We start from the raw sequence: 16,545 nt of genomic DNA on the forward strand, positions 1-16,545 counted from the left end.
TACTGTGGCGTGTTGTTTTTTTTTTTTTCCCCAAAGTCATATCATGGTCCAAGATGACTGCTGGCTTTCTAACCTTCATGTCCAAATTCTAGACAAAGAGGAAGGAGGTTGAAAAAAGCTGTGCGTTCCATTTCTCTTTAAATCCCTTGTGCTAGATAGAACTGAATCACATAGTCTCACCTAGCTGCAAGGGAAGCTCATAAATGTAGTTTTTATTCCGGTTGTGAATGTGCCCGGTAAACATCAACGTAGTAATAGACATTGCATGTAATGAGCTATCTTCACCTCAATCATGAAGTGATTTCTGACCGTTTATCTTCTAAATATTCATATAAAACACATTTTGATTATGTTAATTCACATCTTTGCGGTAATGCATTAACATTTAATATAACCCTTATCATCAGAGTCATTATTTTTCTCCATTAGTGAGTTATTACTTCTCATAAATGAGTGAAAGCATGTAACACTTAGAACAGTGCCTGAGAATGTGTTCCATAAATGTTAGCCTGACTAACACACATTCTGTGTGATAGCACAGAAATGGGCAGCAAGATGCACCCTTAACTGTTCTGGCGCCTTCCACTGAGCCTCTAGCACCCCTTTCTAAGCACAGACTCCCCATCTGTAACCACAATTTGTACTTCCTGTGATAACAGAATGCTTGCTTTACAAGCATCACATATTTACTTAGAGTTAACTAGTGACAGGTGATTATCTACTAAAAGGGGTAAAAAAGATAACTTGGAAATGAAGGAAACAGCTACTCCCTCTGGGATGAAATAGAACTCTGCATCTTCCGAAGGCCCCCTCTCTGCTGAGCTTCAGTCCTCTCAGCACAGGGCTTGGCTGATGGAATAGTCAGCATTTCAGTGATGCTGAAATTTGCCAGAAGGGCTGATGGGGACAAACTTCCTAGAGGGTGAGTGCTCCCAGCCCCAGGACAAGTTTTAAGAAGCAAATTTAGAATTGCATCTTCCCTGGAGGCTGCTCTGAAACCCTCCACTTTGAAATGACCTGTCCATCTTGAGTTCCAGGACACTTTCTCTGCTCCTCTCCTGGCATCTATTCCCAGGTTCATCTTAGGTGTTCATATGCCTTCCAATTTTCTCTTGCCACCAGGAAGTTCCATATCAGACATGAAGGCAGGACTGTGTCTCTCATATTCAATTCTGTATTCCCAGGCCATAAAACAGTAACTAATGGATATTTTTTGAATGAATGAAAGAAAGAAAAAGAAGAAGGCAACACCATACACACACGTGCTCTTTTTAGTCTCACCTTGGACACCAGGATTCCTTTCTATCATCTGCAAAATGTAGTGCCTGAGGGACTTTAATGTGCCTTCTTCAGGCTCTCTGGACATAGTAGTTTGAAATTCCTCCAAACTGAACCTGGATCTGCACTTTCTTTTTCCTCCTGATCCTGTGCCACCTCCCCACCCCCTCGCCCTCAGGGTCAGCACCCTGGCAGGCTCAGAGGAACCCAGCTGGACCCAGAGTTTGCCCAGGTGCCACACTACCTGCCTCACATGGCTAATCCCTTAGACTCCAAAGGCTTTAATTTTGCAGAAGAGCAGTGAAGGCTTAAGAGGTCAATGGTGCTACTCCCTTCATGATCTGAACAAACAGTAAGGCAAAGGCACAGTCCCAAGTCAGTGCCACGAGGAATTAGTTGTGCCTACTGTGTGCCAGGTGTTGGAGATCCCCTGTGAAGAGCTTTAGCTGGGCACCTCCTGCAAACCTTCCAGGAAAAAAATTGGAGAGAGCAGACACTCACTGTTTGGGATCGCTGATAATAAACCAGTCACACAGCAGCTATATTCTCACATAAATCTACCCTTTGCATAGTCAAACTGACACATTTCCCTAGAGGTGACCAGGAGGCTTATGAAACTAGATAGTTATGAAATGCAGAAAAGTATAAAAGTCTGCTCACCCTCAAGGCTGCCTCCTCACAAAGATGGAGGCTGTGAGAAGGGTCTTCCCTTTGGCCCTTTTAACTGAATCATGTTTGGCGGAGTTGGATTTGACCAAGTCTGAAGGTAAGAAAATTGAACCAGGTTTTTCAAACAAAACAGGGCCATTCAAGAGGCACCTGCCAGAGACTTAAAAAATTTTTAAACATTCTGCTGCCCTCAGTGTGGAAAAATTTACCCTTATATATACTTAGTGAAAGATTAATTTAGTACCAGCTTTATTCAAGGTGATATAACAATATTTATAAAAATATAAAAAGCACAAGGAATTTTACCAGGTATGACTTCTAAAAGTTTAATCTTTAAAGAATTAATACCAATCCTTCTCAAACTCTTCCAGAAAACAGAAAAGGAAAGAACGCTTCCAAACTCATTTTACAAGGCTAGCATTACCCTGATCCCAGAGGTAGACAACACAAGAAGAAAAAGTAACAGGCCAATATCCCAGATGAACATAGATGCAAAAATCCTCAATAAAAAATACTAGCAAACTGAATTCAACAGTACATAAAAAGGATCACGCACCATGTTCAAGTGGAATTTATCCTTCAGATGCAAGGATGGTTCAGCATACGTAAATCAATCTATGTGAGACAACACATTAACAGAATGAAGGATAAAAATCATATGGTTATCTCAATAAATGCAGAAAAAACATTTGACAAAATACAACATCCTTTCATGACAAAAGCTCTCAACAAATTGGGTATAGAAGGAACATATCTCAACCTAATAAAGGCTATATATGACAAGCCCACAGCTAACATCATACTCAATATGAAAAGCTGAAGGTTTTTCCTCTAAGATCAGGAACAACACAAGTATGCCCACTCTTGCCACTTTTATTCAACATAGTACTGGAAGTCTTAGCTAGAGCAATTAGGCAAGAAAAGGAAATAAAAGGCATCCAAATCAGAAAGGAAGAAATAAACTTGTCTCTGTTTGCAGATTATAGGATGTAATATATAGAAATCTCTCAAGACTCCACAAAAAACTGTTAGAACTAATAAATTCAGTAAAGTTGCAGGATACAAAATCAACATACAAAATCATTTGCATTCCTTATACACAAACTACCACAGAAATTAAGAAAACCCATTTACAATAGCATCGAAAAGAATAAAATATTTAGGAATAAATTTAACCAATGAGATGAAAAATCTGTACACTGAAACCTATAAAACACTAATGAAAGAAACTGAAGAAGACACAAATAAATGGAAAGATATTCCCATGTTTATGGACTCGAAGAATTAATTATGTTAAAATGTCTATACTATCTCCAAGCAATATACAGATTCAATTCAATCCCTATTAAAATTCTAACGGCATTTTTCACAAAAATAGAAAAAAGAATTCTAAAATCCATGTGGAACCCCGAAAGACCCCAAATAGTCAAGGCAATCTAGAGAGGAACAAAGCTGGAGGCATCATGCTTCCTGAGTTCAAACTATATTACAAAGCTGTTGTAATCAAAACAGTAAAGTATTAGCATAAAAACCAATGAAACTAATAGATAGCCCAGAAATAAACATATACATATTTAATTAATTTTTGACAAAAGAGCCAAGAATAAACAATGTGGAATGTATAATCTCTTCAATAAATGGTTTTGGGAAAACTGGATATCCACTTTCAAAAAAATGAAACTGGAGCCCTATCTTACACCATATACAGAAATCAACTCAAAATGTAGTAAAGAGTTGAACATAAGACCTGAAACTATAAAGGCCTACAAGAAAACACAGGGGGTAAGCTCCTTGGCATTTGTCTTGACATTTTTTTTGGATTTGACACCTAAAGCAATAGCAAAAAAAGCAAACAAGTAGGACTACATAAAACTAAAAAAAATTATTCACATAAAACAAGTCAAAATGAAAAGGCAACCTATTAAATGGGAGAAAAATATTTGCAAACTACACACCCAATAAGGGATTAATATTCAAAATATACAAGGAACTCATACAACTCAATAGCACAAAAACAAACAACCCAATCAAAAAATGGGCAAGGGCCTGAATAGACATTTTCCTAAATACTATATACAAATGGCCAACAGTTATATGAAAAGGTGCTCAACATTACTAATCATTAGAGAAATGCAAATCAAAACCACAGTGAGATGTCACCTCACACCTGTCAGGATGGCTATTATCAAAAAGTCAAAAAAAAAAAAGAATCTTATTAAAAAAAAAGTCAAAAGATAACAAGTGTTGGCCAAGATGTGGAGGACAGGGGACCCTTGTACAATGTTGGTGGGAATGTAAATTGGTACGACCATTAGGGAAAACTGTATAGATGTTCCTCAAAAAATTAAAAATAGAACTACCATATGATACAATAATCCCACTTTTGGGTATACATCCAAAGGAAATAAAACCTTAAAGAGACATCTGTACTCTCATGTTCATTGCAGCATTATTCAGAGTAGTCAAGATATGGAAACAACGTATGTGTCTGTCAACAGATGAATGAATAAAACAATGTGAGATATATTTATATATATAAAATGGAATATTATCCAGCCTTAAATAGGCTATTTGTGACATGAATAAACTAGGATAACATTATGCTAAATGAAATAAGCCAGACACAGAATGACAAATACGGAATGATCTCACTTATGTGGAATATAAAAAAGTCAAATTCACTGCAACAGAGAGTAGAATGGTGGTTATTAGGGGTAGGTGTGGGGGAAATAGGGAGATATTAGTAAAAGGGTACAAACTTTCAGTTACAAGATGAATAAATTCTGGAAACCTAATATACAGCATGGTGATTACAGTTAATAGTGCATAGTATGTACTTGAATTTTGCTAAGTGAGTAGATATCAAGTGTTCTTGCTACACACACACACACACACACACACACAAATGGTAGCTGTGTGAATGGTAGATGTTAATCAGCTTGATTTTGGTAATCATTTCATGATGTATATGTGTATTAAAACATCATGTTGTATACCTTACATATATACAATTCTTATTTGTCAATCATACCTCAATGAATAAAATAATACTAGTAAAAGTGTTGTCTTTATTAAAAACCTATAAAATACTATTTTTATAAGGATATCACTCATCAGCCACAGAGAAGAATAATAAGTTTTGTTCCTCTACAAGTGGAGTTACTAACCATTAGATTCCATTGTAAAGTATGTGTTTGTTCACATTCAATTAAAGTTTCTTTTTAAAACCATCGTTCTTCAGGTCCTAAGAGATTTTTACTTTTTATGAACGCTATGTAGAGAAGTCATACATGTTTTTCTCCCCAGAGCTTCACACTGGGACGTAAAGTCCTGGTAGCTAACCGTGATGAGAGAAATACAGTTCACTTTTAACAACATGGCTGAGTGGGGCTCTCACGTGGGTAGGGCAGGCCCACAAAGCCCTGATCCTGAAACTCGGCCCCAGTGAGGATTGCACCTGAACACTAAAAGGCCAGAAAGCAAAGCATCAGAATCATCTTTGCCCACTTTCAGCAAGTAGAGACTTTGGTCTCCTAACAAGGGTGGTTGAAGTCTCTGGCCATATTGAAAACTGTTAGAAAGTTAGCTGCTTCTAGATGATGATGATAGTCACGGCTGATAGTCACTGACTGATGGCTGTACCCCCAGCTTGGGCTCACGGGGACATTGAGAACTTGTCTCAGATCATACAGTTTGTAAATGGAATGACTGGGGTTAGTACCCAACTAGTCTAGTTCCAGATTCTAGGCCCTAAGACACTAAACTTCTAGTTCGGGACTTTGCTACACATTATAATCAGCCAGGGAGCTTCCCCAAACCCAGATCTGCAGGCTAAACACAATAGAATTAGATCACAACCTCTGGGGGTGGGACCCAAGCATCAGTGGATTATTTTCAACTTTTTATTTTGAAATAAATATACACTCACAGGTGTTTTTGTTGTTGTTGTTTTGTAACCGCCCAGGTGATCTCAGTGTGAGGCCAAGCTGAGAACAGGGCACTGAACTGCAAGACTATCTCAGGGCCTCATGAGAACTGCCCCAGTTAATCCTCTCAACAGCCCTTGGGGGTAGATGCAATCTAATCCCCAGTCAATGAATAAGAAAGTCCAGAGAAGTCACTTAACACCACCAAAGTCACATACTAATGGAAGTGGGAGAGGATATCAGAAGCACCTGGAGAGTTTAAAAGTACAACTGCTGTGCCCTACCCCTCAATTCACTGATTCAAATAAGGTGGGTGGGGCCTGAGAATTTGCATAGGTTAACAACTTCCCAGGTGATACTGATGCTGCTGGTCGAAGAACCACACATTGAGAATCATGGCTCTACAGCACTGATATTGAATTCACTTCTCTTTATCTCTCAAAGAAATAAAAGAAGGGGGACTTTCAAATTTCCTAGAATTCTAGGGTATTAAGAATCATATACATTATTCCTGATGTGGAAAGAGAAAGAATAAAGCATGGAAAGAGTGAGGGGAGAGGAAGATAAACAAGTAACATTTATTGGACACCTCCTGTGTGCCTGGCCTGTGCTAGCTGCTTCATGTTCAGAATATTATAAACCTCACACAAGATGGAAACTGTGATAGACCCATTTTACAGAAGGGAAAACTGAGGTTATAAAATATTAAATCACTCACCCAAAGTTATACAGCAGTTAAGTGACCAAGATGGAAGAATTCAGATTTACCTATCCTTGTGTTTTTTCCTCTAAGTCATCTTGGAAAAATGTTCTCCAAGAACATTTGGAGAGGGCTTCCCTGGTGGCGCAGTGGTTGAGAATCTGCCTGCCAATGCAGGGGACACGGGTTCGAGCCCTGGTCTGGGAAGATCCCACATGCCACGGAGCAACTGGGCCCGTGAGCCACAATTGCTGAGCCTGCGCGTCTGGAGCCTGTGCTCCGCAACAAGAGAGGCCGCAATGGTGAGAGGCCTGCGCACCGCGATGAAGAGTGGTCCCCACTTGCCGCAACTGGAGAAAGCCCTCGCACAGAAACGAAGACTCAACACAGTCATAAATAATAAATAAATAAATAAATAAATAAATAAATAAATAAAAGAACGTGAATTTCTAAAAAGAAAAAAAAAAAAAAAAGAACATTTGGAGAGAAAATGTCAAAATGGTAAAAAACTTAAATCCTGGGCTGCTATCCAATGCAGGGCATAGGACTGTCCTTAAGAAGGAGGAAGTAGTGATGTGAGGAAAGGAAGGGACAACTAGAAAGATGGTGTACCTGCTTTACCTTGAGAGAGGTGGCCATGGAAGAGAAGTCACTTCTCCTTTCAACAGCCTTGGATTTCAAATGTCAAAGGGGATCAGCTCCAAGTAAGAAGGTTCTATACCAAAACCCACATGGGCACGGGGAACAGAGAATGGAAGTAAGGGGAAGGAAAGGAGTCCTGGATTCCAGGCCCATCTTCCCCACTTACTTGATAGAATGGCTGGCAAAGCAGTTCAGCTCCCTGAGCCTGTTGCTTCTTCTCGAAAGTGAAAAGATAATGAATAATGTGTGGTGTGACAATGGCGGTGGTGGCTATTAGTGTCTGAGAGGTTTCAGTGAGAACAGAGGTGTCACCACTTTGTAAACTGTGATGCCAATGTGAGCAGTTGATCCTTTTGATGGTGCCTCTTCTCCAACCACAGACGTGTTCCGTTCACAAGCTTGATCCAGATGGAAAGTGTGAAAGTGAAAACATTACGTTTTTGATAGAAACTCTACAAAGGGGTCTCTAGTTAGTGAAAATCTGCAGTAAAAATGACTGCATTCTGTTTGAATCATTTTGTTTCACCGTATTTCAAGAATTCTGACTCTGAAGAAGTCAAAGAATTGCCTTTGTCTTCTACTACTTCTCTTCTGGAACCCATAGTTCTTGTTTAAAATTAAAACTTCAGGAGATACAGAAGGACACAGGGTTTTTTCCCCTCCCCCTCAATTTTTTTTTATTCTGTTAAAATAAACATAACCATCTTAACCATTTTTAAGTGTACAATTCAGTCGTATTAAATACACTCATAATATTGTGCAAACATTACCCTCATCTATCTCCGTAACTTTGACCTTGTGAAACTGAAACTGTATACCCATTAAACGGTGACTCCCATCACACTCCCCCAAACCCCTGGCAACTACCATTCTACTTTCTGTCTCTGGGATTTTAACTCTAAGTACTTATAAGGTGTGGCTGGCTTCTTTTTCTTAGCATAATGTTCTCAAGGTTCATCCATGTTGTAGCATGTGATAGAATTTCCTTTCTTTTCAAGGCTGAGTAATCTTTCATTCTCTGTATATACCACATTTTGCTTATCCATTCATCCATGGGTGGACACTTGGGTTGCTTTCACCTTTTGGCAATTGTGAACAATGCTGACATGAACATTGGGTGCACAATATCTCTCTGAGACACTGCTTTCAATTCTTTTGGGTATATACCCAGAAGTGGAATTGCTAGATCATATGGTAAAATCTCTTTTTAATTTTGAGGGAAACCTCCATACTTTTTTTCACAGTGACTATACCATTTTACCATTTTACTGTGTACCAAAAGTGCACGAGGGTTCCAATTTCTCCACATCCTCACCATTTTCTGTTTTTTCAATAGTAGCCATCCTAATCAGTGTGAGGTGGTATCTCATTGTAGTCTTGATTTGCATTTCTCTAATGATTAATGACATAGAGCATCTTTTCATGTGCTTATTGGTCATTTGTATATCTTCTTTGGAGAAACATCTACTCAAGTCCTTTGCCCATTTTTGAATTGGGTTGTTTGTTTTGTACCGTTAGGTGTTCTCCATATATTCTGAATATTAATCCTTTATCACATGTATCATTTGAAAATATTATCTCCCATTGTGTGAGTTGCCTTTTCACTGTGGATAGTGTCTTTTGACGCACAAAATTTAAAAATTTTCATGAAGTCAAATTTGTCTATTTTTTCTTGTGTTACCCATGGGTTTCGTGTCATATCAAAGAAACCGCTGCCAAATCCAATGTCGTGAAGTTTTTGTCCCATGTTTTTTTCTGAGAGTTTTACTGTTTTAGGTTTACATTTAGGCCTTTGATCTATTTTTTAAAAAATGTCATGTTAGATAACAGTCCAACTTCATTCTTTTGCATGTGGATATCTAGTTTTCCCAGAACTATTTTTTGAAAAGATTGTCCTTTTCCCATTGAATAGTCTTGGCATCCTTGTCAAAATTCATTTGATCATATACTTGAATGTTTTTCTGGGCTCTCTATTCAATTCCATTGATTTCTGCGTCTGTCTCTATAATAGTACCCCATTGCTTTGATTACTATAGCTTTATTTTTTTTCTTTAAATAAATTTATTTATTTATTTTTTGGCTGCATTGGGTCTTTGTTGCAGCATGTGGGCTTTTTCTAGTTGCGGTGAGAGGGGGCTACTCTTCATTGCGGTGTATGGGCTGCTCATTGTGGTGGCTTCTCTTGCTGCAGAGCACGGGCTCTAGGCGTGTGGGCTCAGTAGTTGTGGCTCGCGGGCTCCAGAGTATGGGCACAGTTGCTCGGCGGCATACGGGATCTTCCCAGACCAGAGCTGGAACCCGTGTCCCCTGCATTGGCAGGTGGATTCTTACCCCCTGAGCTACCAGAGAAGTCCTGTCATCAGGTCTTTTTCAACACACACACACACAAAGACACATACATAGGTGATAGATAGGCAGAAATAATGTAATTTAGATCTTCAGAACTTGGAAAGATTAACAAGATGAAAGAGAAATTAATGTTCATCTGAATTATTTTTAGTATTATAATCATAGAATGTTATAAAATTTACTTTTATTATTTTACAAAACATGTGTACAAATTACGATAAAACATTTCTATAACTACAGTCATAATTACTAGAATTTTAAAGTGTATTTTAATTTTTATAAAGAAGGCCCTATTTGTGTTTTCTGGTGGTTTCCTTTTTTAAACAAACATTTTCATTGTTTTCAACAGAAACCAGGACAATTAATTCATTTGTGCTATATTTTGGTAATAAACAGAATGTCATCAATCTACAAAATATATGTGGCATTCTAAAAAAAAAAGAGGTGGAATATTTCTTCTAAAGTGGTTTCATTGTTTTCTAAAGCTAATGGATTTTTTTTTTCTTTTTTTTAAAATATATCTCGCTAGAGTGCAAGGGGAGCATTCAAATCTGGCCATTCACTCTATGTAATTAGGAATGGATCCTAGAAAAAAAAGTCAAATAATATGAGTTTAAAGAATTTTTCTTTTTGAATTTTTGAATTTTATTTTATTTTATTTTATTTTTATACAGCAGGTCCTTATTAGTCATCAATTTTATACATATTAGTGTATACATGTCAATCCCAATCTCTCAATTCATCCCACCCCCACCCCTACCCCCCCGCCGCTTTCCCCCCTTGGTGTCCATACGTTTGTTCTCTACATCTGTGTCTCAACTTCTGCCCTGCAAACCGGTTCATCTGTACCATATTTTTAGGTTCCACATATATGCGTTAATATATGATATTTGTTTTTCTCTTTCTGACTTACTTCAATCTGTATAATAGTCTCTAGATCCATCCACGTCTCAACAAATGACCCAATTTCGTTCCTTTTTATGGCTGAGTAATATTCCATTGTAAATACGTACCACAACTTCTTTATCCATTCATCTGTCGATGGGCATTTAGGTTGCTTCCATGACCTGGCTATTGTAAATAGTGCTGCAATGAACATGGGGTGCATATGTCTTTTTGAATTATGGTTTTCTCTGGGTATATGCCCAGTAGTGGGATTGCTGGGTCATATGGTAATTCTATTTTTAGTTTTTTAAGGAACCTCCATACAGTTCTCCATAGTGTCTGTATCAATTTACATTCCCACCAAAGGTGCAAGAGGGTTCCCTTTTCTCCACACCCTCTCCAGCATTTGTTGTTTGTAGATTTTCTGATGATGCCCATTCTAACTGGTGTGAGGTGATACCTCATTGTAGTTTTGATTTGCATTTCTCTAATAATTAGTGATGTTGAGCAGCTTTTCATGTGCTTCTTGGCCATCTGTATGTCTTCTTTGGAGAAATGTCTATTTAGGTCTTCTGCCCATTTCTGGATTGGGTTGTTTGGTTTTTTAATATTGAGCTGCGTGAGCTGTTTATATATTTTGGAGCTTAATCCTTTGTCTGTTGATTTGTTTGCAAATATTTTCTCCCATTCAGAGGGTTGTCTTTTCATCTTGTTTATCGTTTCTTTTGCTGTGCAAAAGCTTTGAAGTTTCATTAGGTCCCATTTGTTTATTTTTGTTTTTATTTCCATTACTCTAGGAGGTGGATCAAAAAAGATCTTGCTGTGATTTATGTCAAAGAGTGTTCTTCCTGTTTTCCTCTAAGAGTTTTATGGTGTCCAGTCTTACATTTAGGTCTCGAATCCATTTTGAGTTTATTTTTGTGTATGGTGTTAGGGAGTATTCTAATTTCATTCTTTTACATGTAGCTGTCCAGTTTTCCCAGCACCACTTATTGAAGAGACTGTCTTTTCTCCATTGTATATCTTTGCCTCCTTTGTCATAGATTAGTTGACCACAGGTGCATGGGTTTATCTCTGGGCTTTCTATCTTGTTCCATTGATCTATGTTTCTGTTTTTGTGCCAGTACCATATTGTCTTGATTACTGTAGCTTTGTAGTATAGTCTGAAGTCAGGGAGTCTGATTCCTCCAGCTCCGTTTTTTTTCCCTCAAGACTGCTTTAGCTATTCGGGGTCTCTTGTGTCTCCATACAAATTTTAAGATTTTTTGTTCTAGTTCCATAATAACATTGGTAATTTGATAGGGATTGCACTGAATCTGTAGATTGCTTTGGTAGTATAGTCATTTTCACAATATTGATTCTTCCATTCCAAGAATATGGTATACCTCTCCATCTGTTGGTATCATCTTTAATTTCTTTCATCAGTGTCTTATAGTTTTCTGCATACAGGTCTTTTGTCTCCCTATGTAGGTTTATTCCTAGGTATTTTGTTCTTTTTGTTGCAATGGTAAATGGGAGTGTTTCCTTAATTTCTCTTTCAGATTTTTCATCATTAGTGTATAGGAATGCAAGAGATTTCTGTGCATTAATTTTGTATCCTGCAACTTAACCAAATTCACTGATTAGCTCTAGTAGTTTTCTGGTGGCATCTTTAGGATTCTCTATGTGTAGTATCATGTCAGTGAATTCCACCATTCTGTCTTCCAGGTCACTTATCCATTCTTCTGCCTCAGTTATTCTGCTATTGATTCATTCTAGTGTAGTTTTCATTTCAGTTATTATATTGTTCATCTCTGTTTGTTTGTTCTTTAATTCTTCTAGGTTTTTGTTAAACATTTCTTGCATCTTCTGGATCTTTGCCTCCATTCTTTTTCTGAGGTCCTGGATCATCTTCACTATCATTATTCTGAAATCTTTTTCTGGAAGATTGCCTATCTCCACTTCATTTAGTTGTTTTTCTGGGGTTTTATCTTGTTCCTTCATCTGGTACATCGCCCTCTGCCTTTTCATCTTGTCTATCTTTCTGTGAAAGTGGTTTTTGTTCCACAGGCTGCAGGACTGTAGTTCTTCTTGCTTCTGCTCTCTGCCCTCTGGTGGATGAGGCTATCTAAGAGGCTTGTGCAAGTTTCCTCATGGGAGGGACTGGTGGTGGGTAGAGCTGACTGTTTAAGCTAATGGATTTTAACTGGACCACCATACTGCACATTAATAATGGCAAGCAGGTGATGAAAAGTATTCAAATTCTAATATAGGTATCATTTTTTAAATTAATTCATGTGGACTCAGAAATTTAGGCCTAAGGGAATTTTGCTATCTTGCAATAAGAGCAAATCCAAAGTCTTAGCTTACATTAGTCTGAACTGAAGACTCTGTCTCTTTAGAGAGATTTTGGCTTCTACAAACTGGAAAATTCAATTGAAGAATATTTTGTATCATCTCTTTTCAATATTGTACCTTTATACATCTTTTTGACATGACCATATTTCTGTTTCAGATGTAATCAAGATGAGACTTGTAAGATGAATTATGTATCTGGAAGGAGGCATTTTGTAAATCAACAGACTATAACTACCAGAAGCTGTAAAACTTAACTAAAGGGTTCAGCTTGCAGTGAGACAGATTTCTCCTGAACAACAAAGGAAATACTATCTTACAGCTATGTATGTTGTGAATGTCCCATAAATTAGAAAAGACTAGAAAAATACGCAAATTTTCAAGTGGCTGTAGTGAGGGTATGTTCTATATACTGTGTCACCTTTGTAGTATGATACAAATGAACAAAGAGTATATAAATTAGCCTTCATTTTAAAGAACTGACCAAAATATCAATTGTGAAACACCCCTTTTCATAAAAATACAGAATTTTAAGCAAAGATTAGATGAAAATTAAAAATTTGTATTTACTTAGACAAGTAGTTTCCAGAGTGGATACATTTATTTTTTAAATGCAAATACATCACCCTTCAACACATATACAATAGTTATAATTTCCAAAAATTAAGTCTGCCTGAGAGAATTGCAACCTCCTTGATTCATACGTCTAACTCTTCAAAGCAGAACCTCAGAATTTCACACTTTAAACATATAGAAGAAGGTTCTGGAAAGAGGAATCTGTATCAGCTCAGAAAGGGAAATAGTTCCGTATGTTTTCTGGGTTGACTGAGATAAAACAAGATGACTTCTCTCACTTTACATCAAACATTAAATCTAAAATAATATTCCTAACAAGGAGTAGGCTAGTTGTGATTTTTACTTCCCTATCTACTGCTACACTGTACTGAAACAAATAATATTAACCTCAGTGTAAACTAATTTTACACATGCCAAACACTGCACCTTGTTCATTATCTGAGATAAACAATACAAAATATAAACTAGTGATTTGAATTAAAGGTCTTAAGTATCCAATTTTCCAAAAACAATTGATTAGAAAAAGAAAAATTATCAAATACTCTAAGCATTATTTTTCAGATGCCGAAGACTATATAGTCTTTGTATAAATAAAAAATGTACTTCTATGAAACACATATACAATACGAACTAATGAACTGCTTTAGAAATCCTTAAAATCTTAAACAGTTAATCCAGAAGTATACCTAAATTTCACTGAGAGTGAAAAATATTGCAAACAAAAATAACTTATGATCCTATTATGTTAACTCAGTGTACAGTACTGGATTCACGAGTGCAGTAAAAATGAACACTGAGGTCACTTTAAGTAAGTGGTAATATTTCAAAGGACATTAAATACCTGCTTTTCATAAACTTTTTTGGGGGGTTTGGCTTTGTAATAAATATGTAATAAATATCTGTAGTACTTTGAACATGTTCAGTGCTATCTTTCTCCATTTGAAAGTCTTTCTCCAGAGTCAAAATGTCTTAAAGGCATGCCAGAGGGTGGGGAGTTAGGACTTTGCAGCAAGTCCACTAACAAAGCAATCTTATTATCTATGTGCTCCTGGAGTTTATATATTCGCTGATCAATGTAGTCCGTAAGTTTCTTTTCCATCAGTTCCATATTTTTAGAAAGAATCTTTTCCAAGTAGGAATAAATGGATTGCTCTTCCATTCTAAAAATAAATTAAAAAAATAATAATAGAACAATTTTCCCTAATATTATAACAAAAACAACCAAACTATAATACAATAAGCAGCCAACACACATTGCTAAAATTTGTCTCCACAACTATACTCTGTCACCTTACAACATATTTCCAGGTTCTAAAATACATATGCAACAGGCAACCACAATCCTGAATGCCTAAAGGATTTTTACTTCTTAAATTCTTTAAACATTTAAGCATAAATTGAAATGAGAATATAAAAATGAAGATCATAGAATTTCTACCCTCAAAGAACAAGTCTTTAGATAGAAAGGGTCTTTTTGGTTTTGAGCCTCAAATCAAAAGCGATCTTGCTGACTTTTTTTAAGGTCTCCATGTTTGTCTTCCAAGTGCTTCCCCAAGCAACCCTACAATTTAAACAGTTTTCTCTTTTTTCATCCAAACAACCTTACTAAAGCAGTGGAAGGACAAGGACAGTGAATTTCAGAGTGTGGTCCACAAAACCCTAGGGTCTCCATGACTTTTTCCAGGGGTTCCATGAGGTCAGAAGTATTTTTATAATAATAATAAAATACTATTTGAACATTAATCGTACAATGAATGTACAATGAATTATCCAGAGGCTATACCATGTATAATGTCATTACTCTGATAACTAATAGCATGTATGGTTGTATATTCTGTTTCCTAGAATTCCTTAAGGTAGTAGGTTTAGGGTACAGATAAATGTTTTTCTCAGAGGTAACTCAATTTGTTCTCAGTATTTCTACTGTGGTCTTACTAGCTATCTATGTTTATACATGCTATAATGCAACATATATGAGAATACAACCCAAAGCTAATAAAGTTTTACATAAATTTAAAACAATACCGAACTTCCCTGGTGGTGCAGTGTTTAAGAATCCGCCTACCAATGTAGGGGACACGGGTTTGATCCCTGGTCTGGGGAGAGCCCACATGCCATGGAGCAACTAAGCCTGTGTGCCACAACTACTGAAGCCTGCGTGCTTTAGGGCCCGCGTGCTGCAACTACTGAAGCCCGCGCACCTAGAGCCCGTGCTCTGCAACAAGAGGTCACCACAGTGAGAAGCCCGCGCACCGCAACGAAGAGGAGCCCCCACTCGCTGCAACTAGAGAAAGTCGGCGCACAGCAACAGAGACCCAATGCAGACAAATAAATAAATAAATAAATAAAACTATACCATTCTCATTAAACTTTTTAAAAAGAAAATATGGTATTTTTTCATAAAAATGTTTATGTTACTATGTAATGAGTTTATTGTTATTTCTAAACTAATAAATATTTTTAAATAGCCTACATAAATAAAAGTTCTTTGGAGTGCTCAATTATTTTTAAGAGGGTAAAGACCAAAAAGTTTGAGAACCACTACTCTAGAATATACGAGGAGCTTTTTATTTTTCTCTTTATTTTCAAATAATTATAGATTCACAGGGGTTGTAAAGATACTATAATTCCCCAATGGTCCCAATCGTTACATCTTACCTAACTATGGTATAATATCACAACCAGGAATTTGATGTTAGTACAGTGTGTGTGTATGCCATTTTATCACATGTACACACATTCATGTAAACATCATGTTCTTGACAGAATCAAGTTCTGTCTCGATTGCAAAAACCACAATCGAGAGACAGAACTATTCCTTAACTACAAAGATCTCCCTCCTGCTACCCTTTTATTGTCACATCCACTCCCCTAATCTCCTCTATCCTTAACACCTGGTAATCACTAATACAGTCTTCAGCTCTATTATTTTGAGAATGTTACACAAACAGAATCATATAGTATGTGACCTCTTGAGATTCTCTTTTGTCAATCAGCATAATGCTTTTGACAGACAACCAAGTTGTTGCATGTATCAACAGGTCATTCCTTTTTATTGCTGATAGCATCCCATGATATGGATATACCAGGGTTAATTTAACCACTCATCTATTTTAAGACATACTGGTAGTTTTTGGCTTTTACAAATAAAGCTTCTATGAACAATTGTGTACTGGTTTTTATGTG

At 36.9% G+C, this 16,545-nt stretch overlaps 1 protein-coding gene across 3 annotated transcripts in view; it reads right to left on the reverse strand.

Annotated features, from left to right (window-relative positions):
- Positions 1-12: 12 nt before the first annotated feature.
- LOC309642603 (ATPase PAAT-like) overlaps positions 13-16,545 on the reverse strand; it is a gene marked incomplete at its 5' end in the record, with an annotated part of 29,920 nt that continues 13,387 nt past the window's right edge. For 2 of the 3 annotated variants that reach the window (XM_082424338.1, XM_082424336.1), the window contains one exon: positions 13,325-14,519. In XM_082424338.1, the coding sequence (XP_082280464.1) occupies positions 14,285-14,519 (235 nt within the window). In that variant the 3' untranslated portion in view covers positions 13,325-14,284. Of the gene's footprint in view, positions 89-13,324; positions 14,520-16,545 lie in introns of those variants that run through there. The other variant, XM_082424337.1, reaches the window with a different exon arrangement.

This window comes from Balaenoptera physalus (assembly GCF_965194825.1).
Source record: "Balaenoptera physalus genome assembly, chromosome: 14".
Taxonomy (NCBI): Eukaryota; Metazoa; Chordata; class Mammalia; order Artiodactyla; family Balaenopteridae; genus Balaenoptera; species Balaenoptera physalus.